The following is a 15,148-nucleotide window of genomic DNA, read 5'->3' on the forward strand; positions in this document are numbered from 1 at the left end:
AATTCTCACAAATTTATAAAACGACATTTACCACATTTTACTGCTTTAAAATAATAGTAAAATAATCAGCACGTTCAGATCTGTGCAATATTATTTTTTTTTTTAGCTCTTTCCATACTAAAGTCTTGAGCTCTTACTGCACGCTTTTGCCTCCAGCAATGGAAACCGGACATTAGGTGTCATTTGACAAGCGAACACTAGAGGGCGGAAGTAAATATTGCTTGGGATCTCTGCAACTTCCGCCTTGGTGCCGGAAATGACGCCATAATTAGCATCATGTTTACTAACGGCGGCTAAACTGGTGTCGGACCAGTAAAGTTGTTTGTTAGTATAAATTAAACTAATACAAAGAGTAGGATAGAAATAATCCAAGGATGGCGGATCCCGCGGTAGCATCGGGAGGAGCACTGAATGCAGGCGGGGTAAGAGAAGGTTTTTATTGTTACCGTCGTGAGAAGGAGCTAGCTGGGTTTAGGGTGTTTAGCTAGCAGTCAGACCAGACTGTACTCTTGTGCTAACATGTCTTAACGGGCATTAATACCTTCAAATGATCACTGTTTAGTGCACGGATAATCTTCTGCACTTCCCGTTTAGTCCGTTTCATTTAGCTACATCAGCGTTTAATATAAATGAATGATTACCTCATAAATGTAACGTTACAGTGGCTGTGACAGTGATTTTGAATGATCACCAATAATATATGAATTTATCTTCAAATGTGGTCAGTTCCTCACCTTATTTACCGTTATGAACAAACATAATCTGTGCTAACAAATAGCTATCACATATTTTTATTGTTCTTGTCGACATTGAATGCAACATTCAAATGTTTTTGCAGGGTAGTTCAGAAAAATGTATGAAGGGAACTCCTCTCCTCAACGCATTAGTTAACATCCCCACCGTGCCAGTAACTGAATTTGACACATACTGTATAGTGCTATGTGTCAGATTCAGTTGCGTACTGACATTAACACATCATCAGTGGAGGAATCATGATGATTTGATTCTGCTTTGCTGCCTCTGTGCCTAGACAGTTAACCACCCTCAAGGCAAAAATGAATCCCCACGTTTTTGAAGGTGTCAGTAGGAGACTTACGAGACACTGACCCTAAACATGCTATTAAATCTGCAACAAAATTCAGACAATGGGACAAAGTTGAGTCATGAAAGGTCGTTTGGAAGTAAAGAGCAAAGTTTACTGAAGTAGTGGCGGTTAGACTCTGATGAGATGCGACACCCTAGGCTGGAGTCACAGATGTCTCGATGCTGGTGGTGGTGGAGCAGATGCACTGATGGATCAGAAACACGGCAGACAACCGGGATTGAGGGAGGGCTCCATGACAGATGGTCTGAAAGCCAGGGTGACAGAACTGCAGTGAATTTAAACAACAGGGACTGACTGACTCTGAGATTGCGGGCAAACATAGTTGGACGAGAGTTGTGATGTTGAAATTGAGAATGAAAGTGATTTTGATACTGCGGGAAAGTGATGAAGAGAAGGGGGCACCAGATATAGCCTAGAACTGACCACACAGATCGTCCTTATTGAACCTTTGTCAGTGCTTCATAAAATCGATCCCTTGTTCTAAACCAGTGGAATGAGTTCACACCAGCCATCATACAAATGTCTGAGCCGAAGCAGTTCTCTCTAGAAGAAGAGTTCAGATTTGTACCTGAACATCATAATCCTCAGATACAAGGAACACTGCAAAAAAAAGGTTTGATTAGATTATAACTGTTCTTTTAAACTTTTAAAATTGTAGTTTTTGACCAGTTCATGGACAAAACCTGGTCATTTCAAAGGGTTCACATTTTCTGTTAAGAGGCATGTGTATCTCAGTGATATGTAGTTGTAAAGTGCGTCTGCATGTTGTGGCCACTTTTCTTTTTAGCAGTGAATAGCATGCCGTCAGCGTGTGATGAAAAGTCAAGCCTGTTGCCTAAACAAGACAACGGAACAGTGTCATTTTTCTCATATAGTCAGTTTATTTGTCTATGATAAGAGCCTTCAGTGTGCAGTGCTGTCTTTGTTTCCTCCTGTGATGAACCAGTTTTCTCAAGAGGACTATTTACTATCCTGGTGGTTTTTATGATATTTTTCCTCACCCACTTAATCTTTTATTTCATGTTTTCTCAGCGGGGCAGCGGTGGTAAGGCTGCTTCCAGCCCCTCGGAGAACTACTACCTGGCCCGACGTCGCACCCTCCAGGTTGTTGTCAGTGCCCTGCTGACCGAGTGCGGCTTCGAGAGTGCAGAGAAGGCAGCGGTGGAAACGCTCACTGAGATGATGCAGAGCTGTACGTATGAATCGTACGGAGGCAGATTCATTTTCCTCTGTTTTTTGAGGGCCAGTATTAAAACACATTATTTTTCACTGTACCACATTTTACTAATAAAGCTTCTAGGCTTTGAGCAAGAGCAATGAAGGAGAGTTTATCTTTGTGCACTTAGTATTTATAGGGATTTACAGGTTACTGTACACGAAGTTAGGTGCATATAAACAGCTTTTGTTATTTTAGCTATTTATCAGGACTGCTCTGACTTTTTATACTCTACTAATATTCCTGTCTCTATATTTCACTCATATTGACGGCTCCTTTAAGCACACTCATAAATGACTCCTGAACTTTTACCTGCTTAATAGGTGAAGAGTCGACTCCAAAGCTATTTCAATAGTGTCTGATATCGGTTATTGCTACAGCTGAAGCATTGCTTCCTGTATGTTCTTTAACTAATGAATGTATTTTAATTTGAAAGCAGTGGTAACTTTTTTTTGTGGCGTTGCAGGAAAAAAATATTTTATGTTCATCAAGTTTTCTTAAGGCTGAAGTGCAGAAAATAAGGACAGACAACTCATCCCATTAAAGAACAATTTCCCTGGAAAGCATGCTCCGTCATAGAAATAGGACATTTAAAAGTGAAAAGGTGTAATTATTTTTGAAACTGCTGGGCTGTGACCAGAGAAAAGGGGCCATGCTGCCTTTAAATAGAGCTGTGTTTGCTATGTTTGTGAGCCAACTCCATATGAATGGGCCTAACCTTGTAACAAATTGTAGTTAAGGTCAGAGTTAACAAGTTGTGACACATTTGCTAATATTTTTTAGAAGTAGTTGAAGTCATTAGTATATCATAATTTAGTCCTATAGTTATTTGTGGCTTTATAAAATGTCTGTGGAAAACGTTGAGATTCCCAGTGGCCTCATCCTTTCATTATAACCTGCCAACAGTTGCCTAGCAGCCGTCCTCTGAAGACTTACGGCTGATGTTATTGCTTGAACGCAGAGCACTTTATGTAGATGACTTCCCAGGTCATAAACACAGGCTCACACGTTCCATTTGAAGGCAGCTTTAGTCCCCATCACTCAGAAGGTTTAAATCCTGCACCAACCAGAATGCTTTGTGATTTGTTCCTCAGGCTGCTGCTCTTTTTGTTCTTTTGCCCTTTAAGACAAATGAGGTGTATACTGTATATGGTGCAACAATGAGAGCACGTGTGATTTTATCATTTTTACACAACTAAACAGCTTACTTAGTTGCTGTTGTCTCTGCAAAGTGTCAGAGCTGGTGCTTCCTGCTTTTTGTCTTGTCCTATGTGTGGATACTAAAGAAATGATGAACCATATTTGTTAATGATTGATGAACAGTGCTTATCGTTTCTGACTGCTCCATTGGGTTTCTAAAATCCTGCATTTTCTTTTCTCTCATTTTCTAGATATAACTGAAATAGGTCGATGCGCCAAAACATATTGTGAACACACAGCCAGGAGCATCCCAACCCTGTCAGACACAGTGGTCACTCTCATTGAAATGGGTAAGACGTCGAGGACACCGACATGTGACTTGCACATTCTTAACCGAAGGTGAAACTGACAAGTTTTAATCTGTGTCACTGAAGGTTTCAATGTGGACACCCTGCCTGTATATGCCAAGAGATCACAGAGGATGGTCATAACTGCACGTAAGTAGGCATTCAACTCTGCACTGTGGATCAGACTATTGATCTGAAACTTGCAGGAAAAAAACCCAAAAAGTATTAAAGTACAAAATGGTAAATAAATGTGAATACTGTAGAAAAGATTAATTATGGATTATGAAGCTGACATTTTTAGATTACATGATAACTGAAACTACCTTCAGTTAATGATGAACTTGTAGACCGTATCTGGTTTCACATGTGACATGTCTTTGAATTTCAGCACCAGTGACGAATGCGCCCGTGACTCCTAAAGCGCTGTCAGCCGGGCAGAAACGCATGCATCCTGCTCACATCCCCAGCCACTTCCCAGACTTCCCTGACCCTCACACTTACATCAGAACACCCGTGAGTCTCAACGTTTCCTCCTTCTTTATAGAGGGAACCTTTAAAAAAACTGAAATTATTTTCCCTTTGGTACAACTGTAAGAGTTGAAGAGTAACCCAGTGAAGTGTGCTCCTTCCTGCAGACGTTCAGAGAGCCTGTGTCAGACTACCAAGTGGTGAGAGAGAAGGCAGCGACTCAGAGGAGGGATGTGGAGCGAGCCCTCACACGCTTCATGGCCAAGACCGGAGAGACTCAGAGCCTCTTCAAAGACGACATCACTGCCTTCCCATGTGAGTGATCCCGGCCAAGCTTGCTGTAATGTATTCAAACTGATGTTGCTGATGTATGTTACTGTATTTGTTCTGTGACTCTGTCGTCAGTGATCGCAGCCCGGCCAAGCACCATCCCATACCTCAGCGCCCTCCTGCCTTCAGAGCTGGAACTGCAGGCTCTGGAGGAGACAGACTCTTCAGAGCAGGACGATCAAACCGACAGCGAGAACACAGCAGGGAACATCATAACTGTAAGTCTTCACAGCTGGAATCTTGTTTCTGATGTCTTTGTACTGGTTATACGTTCTGAGGATTGTAAATTATAAAATGAAGCCAGTAAATAGAAAACATTGACATGATTTATCAGTTGTTTTGCATGTAGTTTGGATTTATTACTCCCTGAGAATTTATCACAGTTTCCTCCAGTATATCTCACCAGTAATTAAATTTTACTTCAAACACATTTGGAGAATCAGCAATATAACCTGTACTATGTAGTATTATTTTAGCTAAACAATTTTTCTTAAAAGTGTACTTAAGTGGAAGAGGCATGATGCCAACTACACAGAAACACTGTTTTATTTGTATATCTTCTTACTGTTACCAGAGATAAACACACTAGGAAGCTTGATCCATTTTATTACCAGAAAAACAGCATTTCCACGTCACACATACAGTAGCTAGTATTTAGCTATAACAGTTGCACAAGATTGGAGCCTTTGTCTTTGTACATGTGACAGTCATCAGGTCAGGAACACACAAGCTAACGTGCTAAAAATCGTTGTTGTCGTCATTGGTTCTCCAATGCTATAGAAATAGTAGTTGTTGTAGTACAAGAAGAAGTGCTAGTAGAAGTAGTGTTGGTAATAGTACAAGAATAAGTGGTAATTAGTTGTAGTACCAGTTAGTATTAGTGGGTAGTAGTAGAAGTGGTAGAAGTAGTAGCTAAGAAGGACGTAGTTAGTAGCAGGAGAAGACATTGTTGTTAGAAGTAGTGGGTAGAGGTGTTAGTAGTAGGTGATTCTAGAATTACTACAGCTAGAATTATTAAAGTTGTAGTAAAGGATGTAGTTATCAGTAGTAAGTATTGGTAGTAGGAGGTAGAAGAAGGAGGGGTAGATAGGAGTAGTTAGTATTATATGTAGTAAGTGAAGTACTAGTGGTGAATACATAGTAGAACTGGTAGGTGTAGTAAATGTAGTTTGTATTAGTAGCAGGTGGTATTGCTAGTAGACGTAGAGGTGCTGGGAGTTTTTAGTATTAGTAATACAAGAAGTAGTAGAAGGAGACGACGTAATTAGTAGTTTGTAGTAGAAGACAGTAGATGTGGTAGTCATAGTACAGGATGTAGTTAGTATTAGATGCAGGTGGTTGTTGGTATTAGTCATAGGTCGTTTTACAAGTAGTAATAGTTGTTCTTCAGATGAAGACAAGACTTCAGCAGAAGACATATAAATGAGTGGTGATGTCTTGAAAAAACCATAATCAAGTGGAGTTGTCTTTGTTTTAGATGTACCATGACCTGGATGACTGACTACCTTCACAGACATAATCACCTAACCCTGTCTCCATATTTCAGGACGATCCAGGAGCGGACAAAGAGAACTCCATGCTCCCTCCCAGCGGCGTCGTTCCATCCGCCAAAGTCAACGAGGACAATGTGATCGACAACCCGTACCTCCGGCCGGTCAAGAAACCCAAAGTTAGGAGGAAGAAATGAGTCAGGACCCACCTGAATCAACAGACTAACATTTGCCCCAGTGGTCGGTGCTCTCAGCAGTCCAGCCAGTGGCTCACTCCCCAGAGAGGGGTGGCCTGCCGTTGCGTGATCAGGGACTTTGGCTGTTTTTCCTCTATAGGAACAGTACTGCTGTTGACTTCGACTTCTGTTGAACATGACTGTGTTTTTGTCCTGTTACTTTTTCAGCAAGCACTCAATTTGTTCAGAATTTATGTGACATCATTTTATAACCAACATCATTGTGTAACATTCAGAACATACACAAATCCATTTATTCTGTGAATTAAACAACGTGTCTCTCTTTTTTTTTTTTTTAAAAAACTGATTTATCAAACTTTTCTTCTGAACCCTTTTTGTCAGGCACATCTGAATAGTTTTTGCTGTACTTTAGTTAGTAGGAAGAGTCAAGAAAGAGTCATTTATCCATCAGCTCTAGAGTTAATAATACAAACTCAAGTAGGCCAGTCTGTTCCTCTGCTTGATGAAGTCCTTTTCACTGCTTAGCTGAAGAAAAAGAAATGACAGACCAGTGACAGTAGAATTCAGACAAGTCATACTTTCAGTTAAATACACCTTTTAAATGAGCTGAAATAAACATCTTTATTATCTTTAAATTAATCCTAATCCTATTCAGAATATCTGTATGGATTTGGTAACCAGTTTGTGATATACATGGTGATAAAATGGCACGATGATGTCTGTAGCATCAAATCTGACATTCAAAAGTCAAAGACATAAAATAGACCAGCTGACAACCTATTTTGTCAATTTTGCAATTTACTTGGTTGTATGGATTAAATAAATGATTTAGAATGTGTTTAGCTGGGTTTAGAGATGCTAATAGATGGACCTGGTTGGGGTTAGGTTAGCTGTTTCTACTCCTCATGTTAAGCTACTTGGCTACATTTCCCAAAATGTTGAACTACTCCTTTATAATACTGAGCTCGTGACAGCATTGAGCTGCCTTTTGATGCTGTTGTTAAAGTACTCAAGAGTTTAATCTCTTTTTTTTTCAGCATCTACTGGACACACCTATATTTTATAAATCTGGTACCACCACTGGTTTTAAACTGTTTAAAGTGGCTGTCCTTCAGTTTGTTTTACAACTAGGGCATTTAATTTATGGACTTCCTTCACTCACCTTCACCCTAAGTGACTTCTTCTCCAGCTGAGGCAGTCGGGACCAGTCTGGGCTCCCGAAGCACATCGGCCAGCTCACTTTCCTGTTTATCGCTGCATCGTGAGCGTACGTCCCTGGACTGTGTCACAGAATAACATTGGTCAGCTCATTTCAACACTGTTGCACATCAGCTGTGTGTCTTTGCCTCACCCTGGATTCCTCTCAGCTGTGCACTGGATGCTACTGAACCTCTGAGTGGTTGAGCTGAAAGGTGTTTTGCTGGGCGCTGGGATTTTGGACGCACACTGATCCTGCTGGTACTGCTGCGGTGAAGGGGTCTGTGTTTTCTGATGGAGATAATGAAGACAGCAAGTTAAGGTGGCAGCAAGAAGTATCCCTGCCCAACTGCAAGAACAAAAATTAGGTATGAGTCAAGCACAACATAAAAATTGTCTTGGCAAAAGAAATCCAAATTGTGTGTTTTTCTTCAGCCACAGAAGAGTTGTACATGACAAATAATTAACTTTATTTGTGAGCGGAGTAATCCTTTAAGCTCATGAACAGCTATAATTGCACAATTCAGTTTTATTTATATAGCGTCAGTACCCATGGAAATTACACTAGAGAGAGCCTGAAACCCCCAGAGCAAGCGCTAAGGTGACGGCTGAAAGAACAACTCCCTTTTAACAGGAAGAAACCTTGAGCAGAACCCAGCTCACATGGAGGGACCCATCTGCTTGAGGCCGACCCGATAAAGACAGAAAAGAAAGGAGGAGAGGATGGGAGGAGAGTAGGAGAAACAAGCTGATAAATCAATATGATACTTACAGGCGATGTATGATATGAGAGATTGATTAAAAAACAAAAAATTAAAGAACTGAAAGCTAACATTCAAAGTATTAACTGTAGAACAAGTGTGTGTATACAGCAAGCTCATAAAGTCACTGTTATAAGGATAAACAAGAGAACATAGGAAGAAAACTGATCATAATAGTTATATCACTGTTATTTATGTTACATGGTATATCTTAATAATCAGAGCACAAAAATAAACAAAATAAACAAATACTAATGCTAATAAGCAGAATTCCGATCTGTTAAATTATAATTTTGAATAGTCCAAATGCATTTTATCCTGAATATAATTACAGATATTTAGCTGGAACAGGTGTTAGAACGTCTTGCCATATACATTGTCGAAGAAAAAAATCTAGGCTCAGGCCTGGGCCAGATAGTAGCATGAACCTCTTGGAGTCTACTGGTAATCAAGAATATCTTCAGAGTCAAAAAGAATCACTGGAGAATTCAAAGGTTTATTCTTCAAAAAGATACAAACTTGAGTCTGATTCTGGGAGCCATACGATTTCAGACAAATTTCTTGGTGTCGTGCATCAGGTTTTATAGTGTTTGGAGCTTCATTAACATATGAGGCTGGACGCAGCCCTTAGCCAAAAAATACAGTACTTTCTGCTCCAAAAATAACACTGTCTCCCTGCACCAGGTTTGTCCCTTCCTCCTGACAATAACTGTGTCTAGACATAGACCTCAATCCCATCAGTAGAGTACATTTTCATCCATCACTTGTCACAGTTATATCTGCTCCTAATCTCCTGTGATTTTTTTCCTATTTTGTAAAGGAAATCAATTCCATGTATAGTCAGGTTGGCTCATGTAAGTTCCACTGGCTCATCCTCATTCTGCAACAATATTTAAATGCCATTTGCCTGTTATTGTGCCAGTAATAATACTGTATAATGATATATATATATATATATATATATATATGCAATGCAATTATATATCCTATATATCTTAACAGTTGTTAGGAATGGATAACCAGAACCAAATCACACTAGGCAGTTTGGTGGGGTGAGGATGGCAGATGGCAAATTAAAATCATTTTAGAAAATCATTCTGGTTTTACTCATAATCTCCGGACAATGTCCACATACAAGTGATGATGGAGCAGGTGGCGCCAGTGTTGTAATTGTGTAACATGTACCTTATTAAAAGGTGGAAAGCGTGTGGCAGTCCTCGCAGAGAGACAGTATCCTCTCTTACTGCCAGGGGTCTTCTCTATGTCATAAAGTATGGTGCCAAACTGCGAAAGGAATGGAAAGGTGGGTCTCATAACTCAAATGAAGGTCAACAACACGCCAAATAAATTATGAACCACGGCAACGTTATAAACATTTATTCTGCATAAAAAAAAAAGACGTATAACTTAGTCCATCCAAGTCTAGCTTGGTATTAAGACACAAACCTTGTGGTTGTCATAGGACCCGGGTCCGAGACGTGGCTCTTTCTGTCGCGACATTTGGTTTCCCAGACGGTCTGGCGCGTAATGGAGAGGAAACAGTCTCCTCTCCTGAGTGCTGCCAAAGAATACTCTCTGAACAGAAACTGCAGACATTTTGGAAACAACCTTCTAGCTTATGAAGTCACGGAAACTGAAAGGGAACGAAAAGCTTGCTCAGTTAGCTTCGTTTAGAACTGCCGCGACAGTTGACGTGTTGATTTAATGTTACTATAGCAACCGAAAAGCATAACCGTGTCAGGTGAAGAGACTGATAGGTTCACTGTAAGAAAATAGTAGACAAACTGAATGATTTTGGGTGTCGGACAGTTTCGGTACAATTTGAAATACAGGGTTAAGCTTTATTGGTCATTCAACAAATTCAACCCAGCAAATTATTCGATAATTAATTTAGCAAATCACAATTTATAGATAGTTTGATTTCTTTATTTGCAATTAATGACTGTGTACTGTACAGTACATATTGGCAACTACACATTAGTGTGGTTTATAAAAGCACAACCAAGGCACTGTCATTAAATTAGCTGATAACAATGAAGCTAGGAGTAACCTTAAAAGGAAGGTTGAGCAGAGACAATTTTTTATACAAATAAATTAATTGTCCAGAAACACTGGTTTACAGGTTTACATGTGTGATTTAAACCCTTGAGTATCAGCATACTTCTGTAAGGCAACTCCAAAATACTTCTGAACACACCACAAATGATCTTTTATACACAGGCACTTTGTTTTTTTTTGTGTGTGTTTTTACCAGTAGTCCTTAAATTACAGTTAAATTGCGAAAAATAAAATATGAACTGAGGTCTGGAACGGTCCTACAGCATTCAGCGATCACATTCATATTGGCAACTAAGGCATCCCCTGGTGAGAGTGCAAATTAATTTAGAGAAAGTATCAGCTGTAGTCACCCAATAGTGGCACAAAAATACCTTTTTAGAACATAAACTCAAAATCTATTCATATAAAAGGTGCATACATTTTGGCACTATGGAGAGACGAAATGGAATGTGCCATACAAAATAACATTATCCCAAAACAGCTATGGAAGGACTCAGGAAAGAAAACCACAGGAGAGCATCTCAGAGGAAGAGTCAGAGGAAAATGTGTTCAAAGAAAAAAAAAAAAAGGCCCAAACATACAAAAACCCTGACAGACGGAGGACTGTGTGTGTGAGGAGTGCTTCAGTCTGACTGAGGCACTGAAATCGATGGACCTTTAGGGTCATCGAATCGATCCATGGTGTTGACCTGCATGATCATGTGCAGACCGTACACCAAAATTAGCAGCATGAGCAATGCAGTCAGCAGTCCCATCCAAATTGCTTGGGTGAAGAAGCTTGCACAGTCACTGGCATAGGAGAAATCTGTTCCGTTGGCCAAACCAAATCCCTGAATCTGTATCACAAAATAATACGTCACTCAATAAACCACTTATTTAACATGTACTTGCAGTTGCAGACTGGAGAATAAAGCACTAAAATTGTACCTGGAAGTCGACAAAATTGAGCCTCCACTGAGATGAGTTTTGGTTGGTGTTGGCAGAGACAAGCAGGGGGTCTTGGAAGTTGGTGACAGACTGGCAGTGGAAGGAGTATTCTGCGGGAGCATAGATGCTGCGATTCCCAGAGAAAGTCTCAGTTTGACCGTTTGTCTGCAGCTGCACAAAGTCGAGGGTGGACCAGTTTCGTGCAGACACAGGATAGAACTGCTGAGACATGGCAAAACTGGAGAACAACAAAAGAAGGTGCTCAGTATTTAATGAAAACATATGAGTGAAAAAAAACCCTGTATGCATGGCTTATAGATAGCGCATGGAATTTGAGGTCAAGTTGTGAAAAGTTTAAAGAAATGGTTCGCATTTTGGGAAATGTACTTTTACTGTCTTACCAACATTGAGCGGTGAATATCAGTATTGTCATCATTAAACATGAAGCTACACGCAGACAGTTAACGTACATAAACAGCAAGACCAGACAGAAGTGTCAACACCTAGCCCAGCTCTCTTCAAAGGTAAACAAAAAGTCCACACCCCCATCCAATGACACCTCTAAAAATGAATTATTAGCCCATTATATCTCATGTGTTTAACCTGTATTCACACATAAGTGTACAAATCATGGTGAAGACTAGTTCTTGTACTTTTTTTGCAGATACGGTGACATTCTTTAGAAATCTAACCAACTTTTCCTTTAAATAAACGACTTATTGCCTTACCTCAGTGTAAATGCTTCATAGTTGAGGACAAGCCTAGAGTGGGAAAAGACATTTAAATTACTTCTTTCTTTTAAACACAACAAAATCCTTTCAGAATTAAAAAAAAAAAAAAAAACATTTTAATGAATGAATGAAAGACCAGCTTACAGGGAGTTTGTGTTGTTGCACATGGATCCTGTCAAGGTTGGAGTTTGTGTACGAAGGTCAGTCCATGGTAAAGAGGTTGAGAGGCTGACATTGAGATTCTGAGCCCACAGCATTATGCAAGGACCGCCTGACTGATTAAACATGATGGGCGGATTGATATCAGGTGCAACCGTTTGTAGCAAGGTGCGGCCCACCGGCTGGTTAGACATTGATGTTTCAGCAATCATCTGCAACAAAGCCAAAATGCTTCATGTCCTCGATACCATGAAGTCAAACAACCAGAGTGCATTTGAACTGCATGGAGATGTGATTAATGATGATATATTACCCGTGATGGCTGGAGCCCTGTGTATATTGCAGTGTATGGCACATTTTTGGCCTTTATGATACTCATAACTTCTCCGATAATCTCATCTGTTGACACAAATATGAATTTGAGTTACAGACAATACATGTCAAAAACTGACTCACAACTACACAGCTTGATGGTTGAAACATACCATTGCTGTGTAGGACTTCACTGCAGGACTTCGGTGAGCTAAAAAAAGAAAAAAAAAAAAACTATTGAAAAGGAACTCTGAGTAAGCATGTCGAAACTGAGAGAAAACAGATAACCCGATACATTTGAAGAGCACAGAACATCTCACCCGCTGCAGTAAGGAAGATTGATGAGCAGCAGATTGCTGACAGATGCGTTGATGCTCAGATGTGACAGAGTGTCTGCGTCTACAAGCAGAGGCGAAACCCCAAGCTTGTCCTGCAGGAAAGCAAGGATGGCAGAGGAGCCTGACCACTCCAAGGCAGGAAGTGTCACTGACGAGGAAGAAGACTGCTGTGCAGCCTGAAAAGAAGTCCGTAGAAAATAAATGATTTATTGTTTCTCTGACCAAATCCATCTCATTTTGAACGTATGGGTAACTCATAAAACCTACCTCAAGGTTTTTAAAGACGCTATCTTGATGGTTTCCAAACACTCCACCGTAGACCGTGAAGTCATCTTTGCTCAGCTGAACACAGATAAACAGAGCAATAAAATATTCATATCTAGAAAGCACAAACACTGCAAAACAATTAAAACATTAATCAGTCCCAATTATTGACCACAACAATGACCATTCACCAGAGAAAAGACCTGAACAATGTGCTATCAAGGAACTGCTAAATGGGAAGTAATGCCAAGCCTCATAGTCACACCAGAATGAGAAGACTGTTACAGTGTCACATGGGACTGCAGTGCAGCTACACATGAGTCAGTACTACCCCATTTTACGCAAGTCGCAAATCTAAGAAGAACCTTTCTAATTGATGGATACTCAGAAGGCACATACAGTGTAAACATGTAGTTTTCATGTGTTAGGTACTGACCTTGTCCTGTAGGAACAACAGCACAGTGTGGGAGCCAGAACCAAAGGCTGAGGTGAGGTAGGCAGACAACTGGTCATTGGATGTTATGTGACCAGCTGTAGGTGAGGCCAGTGGTGGTAGTCTAAACACAGACCATAGGTAAGTTTTAGTATGTCCACTGCTTCAACACATTTTTGACATTTCAACATTCTGAAATATATTTATATTTCTCATTTACATTTGCAAAAGAATAATGTTGGCATAAGTACAGTAATGCCAAATGTTTCCATACAACAAATACAGGCCAGTTGCTCTTATCCTGGAGCAACCTTTGTTTCGCTTTGGTTTAGCTCTTATGTCACATAAAACTATGCTGGATTAGCACAACCCTCAACTTCCTCTGTCCAAACCACATATTACAATAGTATAGTTCCACATTTTCCTTCTGTGTGGGGGGCCTGTTGTCCCTCTCTGAAGCCTGTGTTTTCCATGTTAAGGATGTGTGGCTCCTCAGCTTCATGGACTGTAGGCTAAATGCGTTTGTGCAATAACTGTAGTGCAGTTTAAAGGTGCCACTGACGGACCATTAACAGATGTTAAGCTTAACGAGTCACGGCAGCTGCCTAGATCTTTTTTAGGACATGGACAGTCACACAATATGCGTATTAAAGAACATGTCTGCTGGTACTACAGACAGCAGGCAAGTTGGCGAATCCACCCAGATCAAAGAGGCTAACTCGGTACTTCAGTGGTTTGTTTAAGAATATTTGTGATATCGATTAAAGTTGCGTTTCAGAGATAAAACTATACAACTCTATACTCGTCCTAAGTAAAAAACAAAAACAGATCAAAACAAACAAACAAAAGAAAAACAAGTAGACGTTAACATATGGAATTTAGCAAGGTTAGCTATGAGTAGTAAGTGTAAGTGGAAACTGTTAGCAACAAGTGTTAGCATTAGCATGCAAGCCAGTCAGTCAGCGAGCGTTGACTCTTAAAGTGACTATAACTTGATAAATACAGTAATTATTACCTGTCACTGGACCACATAAGAAGTGGCACTTGAGCAGTGGCGCTCGCTGACGCGAAAAAAACGACGAAAAAGGCAAGAAAGGCCATTGATCTTAAACTACTGCTGCAACTCGGTCGAGCCATTTCCGTTTAGCTCCTCCAGTCTGCTCACGTGACTCAAACCAGCTGACAGTCATGTGCCTCGTGCAAAGAAAGAACTTCCTGCTTCTTCTTTCATTCAGCCTGCCCTGCCCACAGCTGCTTTCATCACATCCAACACCCCGACTGGATGCAGCTTTGAATCACTTTATTTCTCTTCTGGTCGCATTAAAAACCTACAGAATAGTTCACCTTCTCTCAGCTTCTCAACAAACTACTGTCAGGACCTTCTTATGTTAGATATATGGCTAAATCTAATGCATTAGGAGCACTTAGAAGAACATTTTGTTCAGTTAAAATGAAGTTCTCGAAATGCTGATAGTCCCCCAAACAAGCATTTTTTTGCGTTTAATGTATTTTAACTGTATGCCTATAGTTTTACCTGGCAACTGTCCATGGTGCTGATACCCCATGATATGTTAGCATTTCACTACTCCTGTCATTATGTCCCATTATCCATATATACTACTACAATAAACAATGCAAAATATGAATAAACAAAATAAAAACAATACAAGACAAA

The 15,148-nt window shown here is 40.1% G+C and overlaps 3 protein-coding genes across 3 annotated transcripts; 1 reads left to right on the forward strand and 2 right to left on the reverse strand.

Annotated features, from left to right (window-relative positions):
• The first annotated feature begins 78 nt into the window (after positions 1-78).
• Positions 79-6,607, forward strand: taf8 (TAF8 RNA polymerase II, TATA box binding protein (TBP)-associated factor). The gene is made up of 8 exons (XM_084553510.1): positions 79-422; positions 2,138-2,297; positions 3,713-3,811; positions 3,896-3,958; positions 4,197-4,321; positions 4,444-4,591; positions 4,682-4,824; positions 6,153-6,607. The coding sequence occupies exons 1-8, from the start codon at positions 375-377 to the stop codon at positions 6,291-6,293; spliced, it is 927 nt and encodes a 308-aa protein (XP_084409636.1). The 5' UTR covers positions 79-374; the 3' UTR covers positions 6,294-6,607.
• Positions 6,608-6,731: 124 nt separating this feature from the next.
• LOC311494450 (ciliary microtubule-associated protein 3) lies at positions 6,732-10,038 on the reverse strand. The gene is made up of 5 exons (XM_084553511.1): positions 9,698-10,038; positions 9,437-9,535; positions 7,645-7,781; positions 7,456-7,573; positions 6,732-6,818 (listed from the first exon to the last, which is right to left on the reverse strand). Exons 1-5 carry the CDS (start codon positions 9,845-9,847, stop codon positions 6,753-6,755), a joined length of 570 nt encoding a protein of 189 aa, XP_084409637.1. The 5' UTR covers positions 9,848-10,038; the 3' UTR covers positions 6,732-6,752.
• A 123-nt stretch (positions 10,039-10,161) lies between these two features.
• Positions 10,162-14,879, reverse strand: LOC311494507 (V-type proton ATPase subunit S1-like). The gene is made up of 10 exons (XM_084553586.1): positions 14,489-14,879; positions 13,477-13,597; positions 13,044-13,118; positions 12,759-12,952; positions 12,612-12,649; positions 12,440-12,525; positions 12,112-12,338; positions 11,965-11,997; positions 11,237-11,474; positions 10,162-11,145 (listed from the first exon to the last, which is right to left on the reverse strand). The coding sequence occupies exons 1-10, from the start codon at positions 14,608-14,610 to the stop codon at positions 10,933-10,935; spliced, it is 1,347 nt and encodes a 448-aa protein (XP_084409712.1). The 5' UTR covers positions 14,611-14,879; the 3' UTR covers positions 10,162-10,932.
• Positions 14,880-15,148: the final 269 nt, after the last annotated feature.

This window comes from Chelon labrosus, assembly GCF_963514085.1.
Source record: "Chelon labrosus genome assembly, chromosome: 10".
Taxonomy (NCBI): domain Eukaryota; kingdom Metazoa; phylum Chordata; class Actinopteri; order Mugiliformes; family Mugilidae; genus Chelon; species Chelon labrosus.

Excerpts from the sequence above, each read along its gene's own strand:
- taf8 (XM_084553510.1), top strand. The coding sequence starts at position 375 with ATGGCGGATCCCGCGGTAGCATCGGGAGGAGCACTGAATGCAGGCGGG. Across the intron at positions 4,322-4,443 it reads ACACTTACATCAGAACACCC|ACGTTCAGAGAGCCTGTGTC; the intron begins GTGAGTCTCAAC and ends TCCTTCCTGCAG. Across the intron at positions 4,825-6,152 it reads CAGCAGGGAACATCATAACT|GACGATCCAGGAGCGGACAA; the intron begins GTAAGTCTTCAC and ends TCCATATTTCAG.
- LOC311494507 (XM_084553586.1), bottom strand. The coding sequence starts at position 14,610 with ATGGCTCGACCGAGTTGCAGCAGTAGTTTAAGATCAATGGCCTTTCTT. Across the intron at positions 12,650-12,758 it reads AATCTTCCTTACTGCAGCGG|CTCACCGAAGTCCTGCAGTG; the intron begins GTGAGATGTTCT and ends TTCTTTTTTTAG. Across the intron at positions 12,339-12,439 it reads CAGGGCTCCAGCCATCACGG|ATGATTGCTGAAACATCAAT; the intron begins GTAATATATCAT and ends GCTTTGTTGCAG.
- LOC311494450 (XM_084553511.1), bottom strand. The coding sequence starts at position 9,847 with ATGTCTGCAGTTTCTGTTCAGAGAGTATTCTTTGGCAGCACTCAGGAG. Across the intron at positions 9,536-9,697 it reads GGTCCTATGACAACCACAAG|TTTGGCACCATACTTTATGA; the intron begins GTTTGTGTCTTA and ends TTCCTTTCGCAG. Across the intron at positions 6,819-7,455 it reads AGAAGTCACTTAGGGTGAAG|CTAAGCAGTGAAAAGGACTT; the intron begins GTGAGTGAAGGA and ends CTTTTTCTTCAG.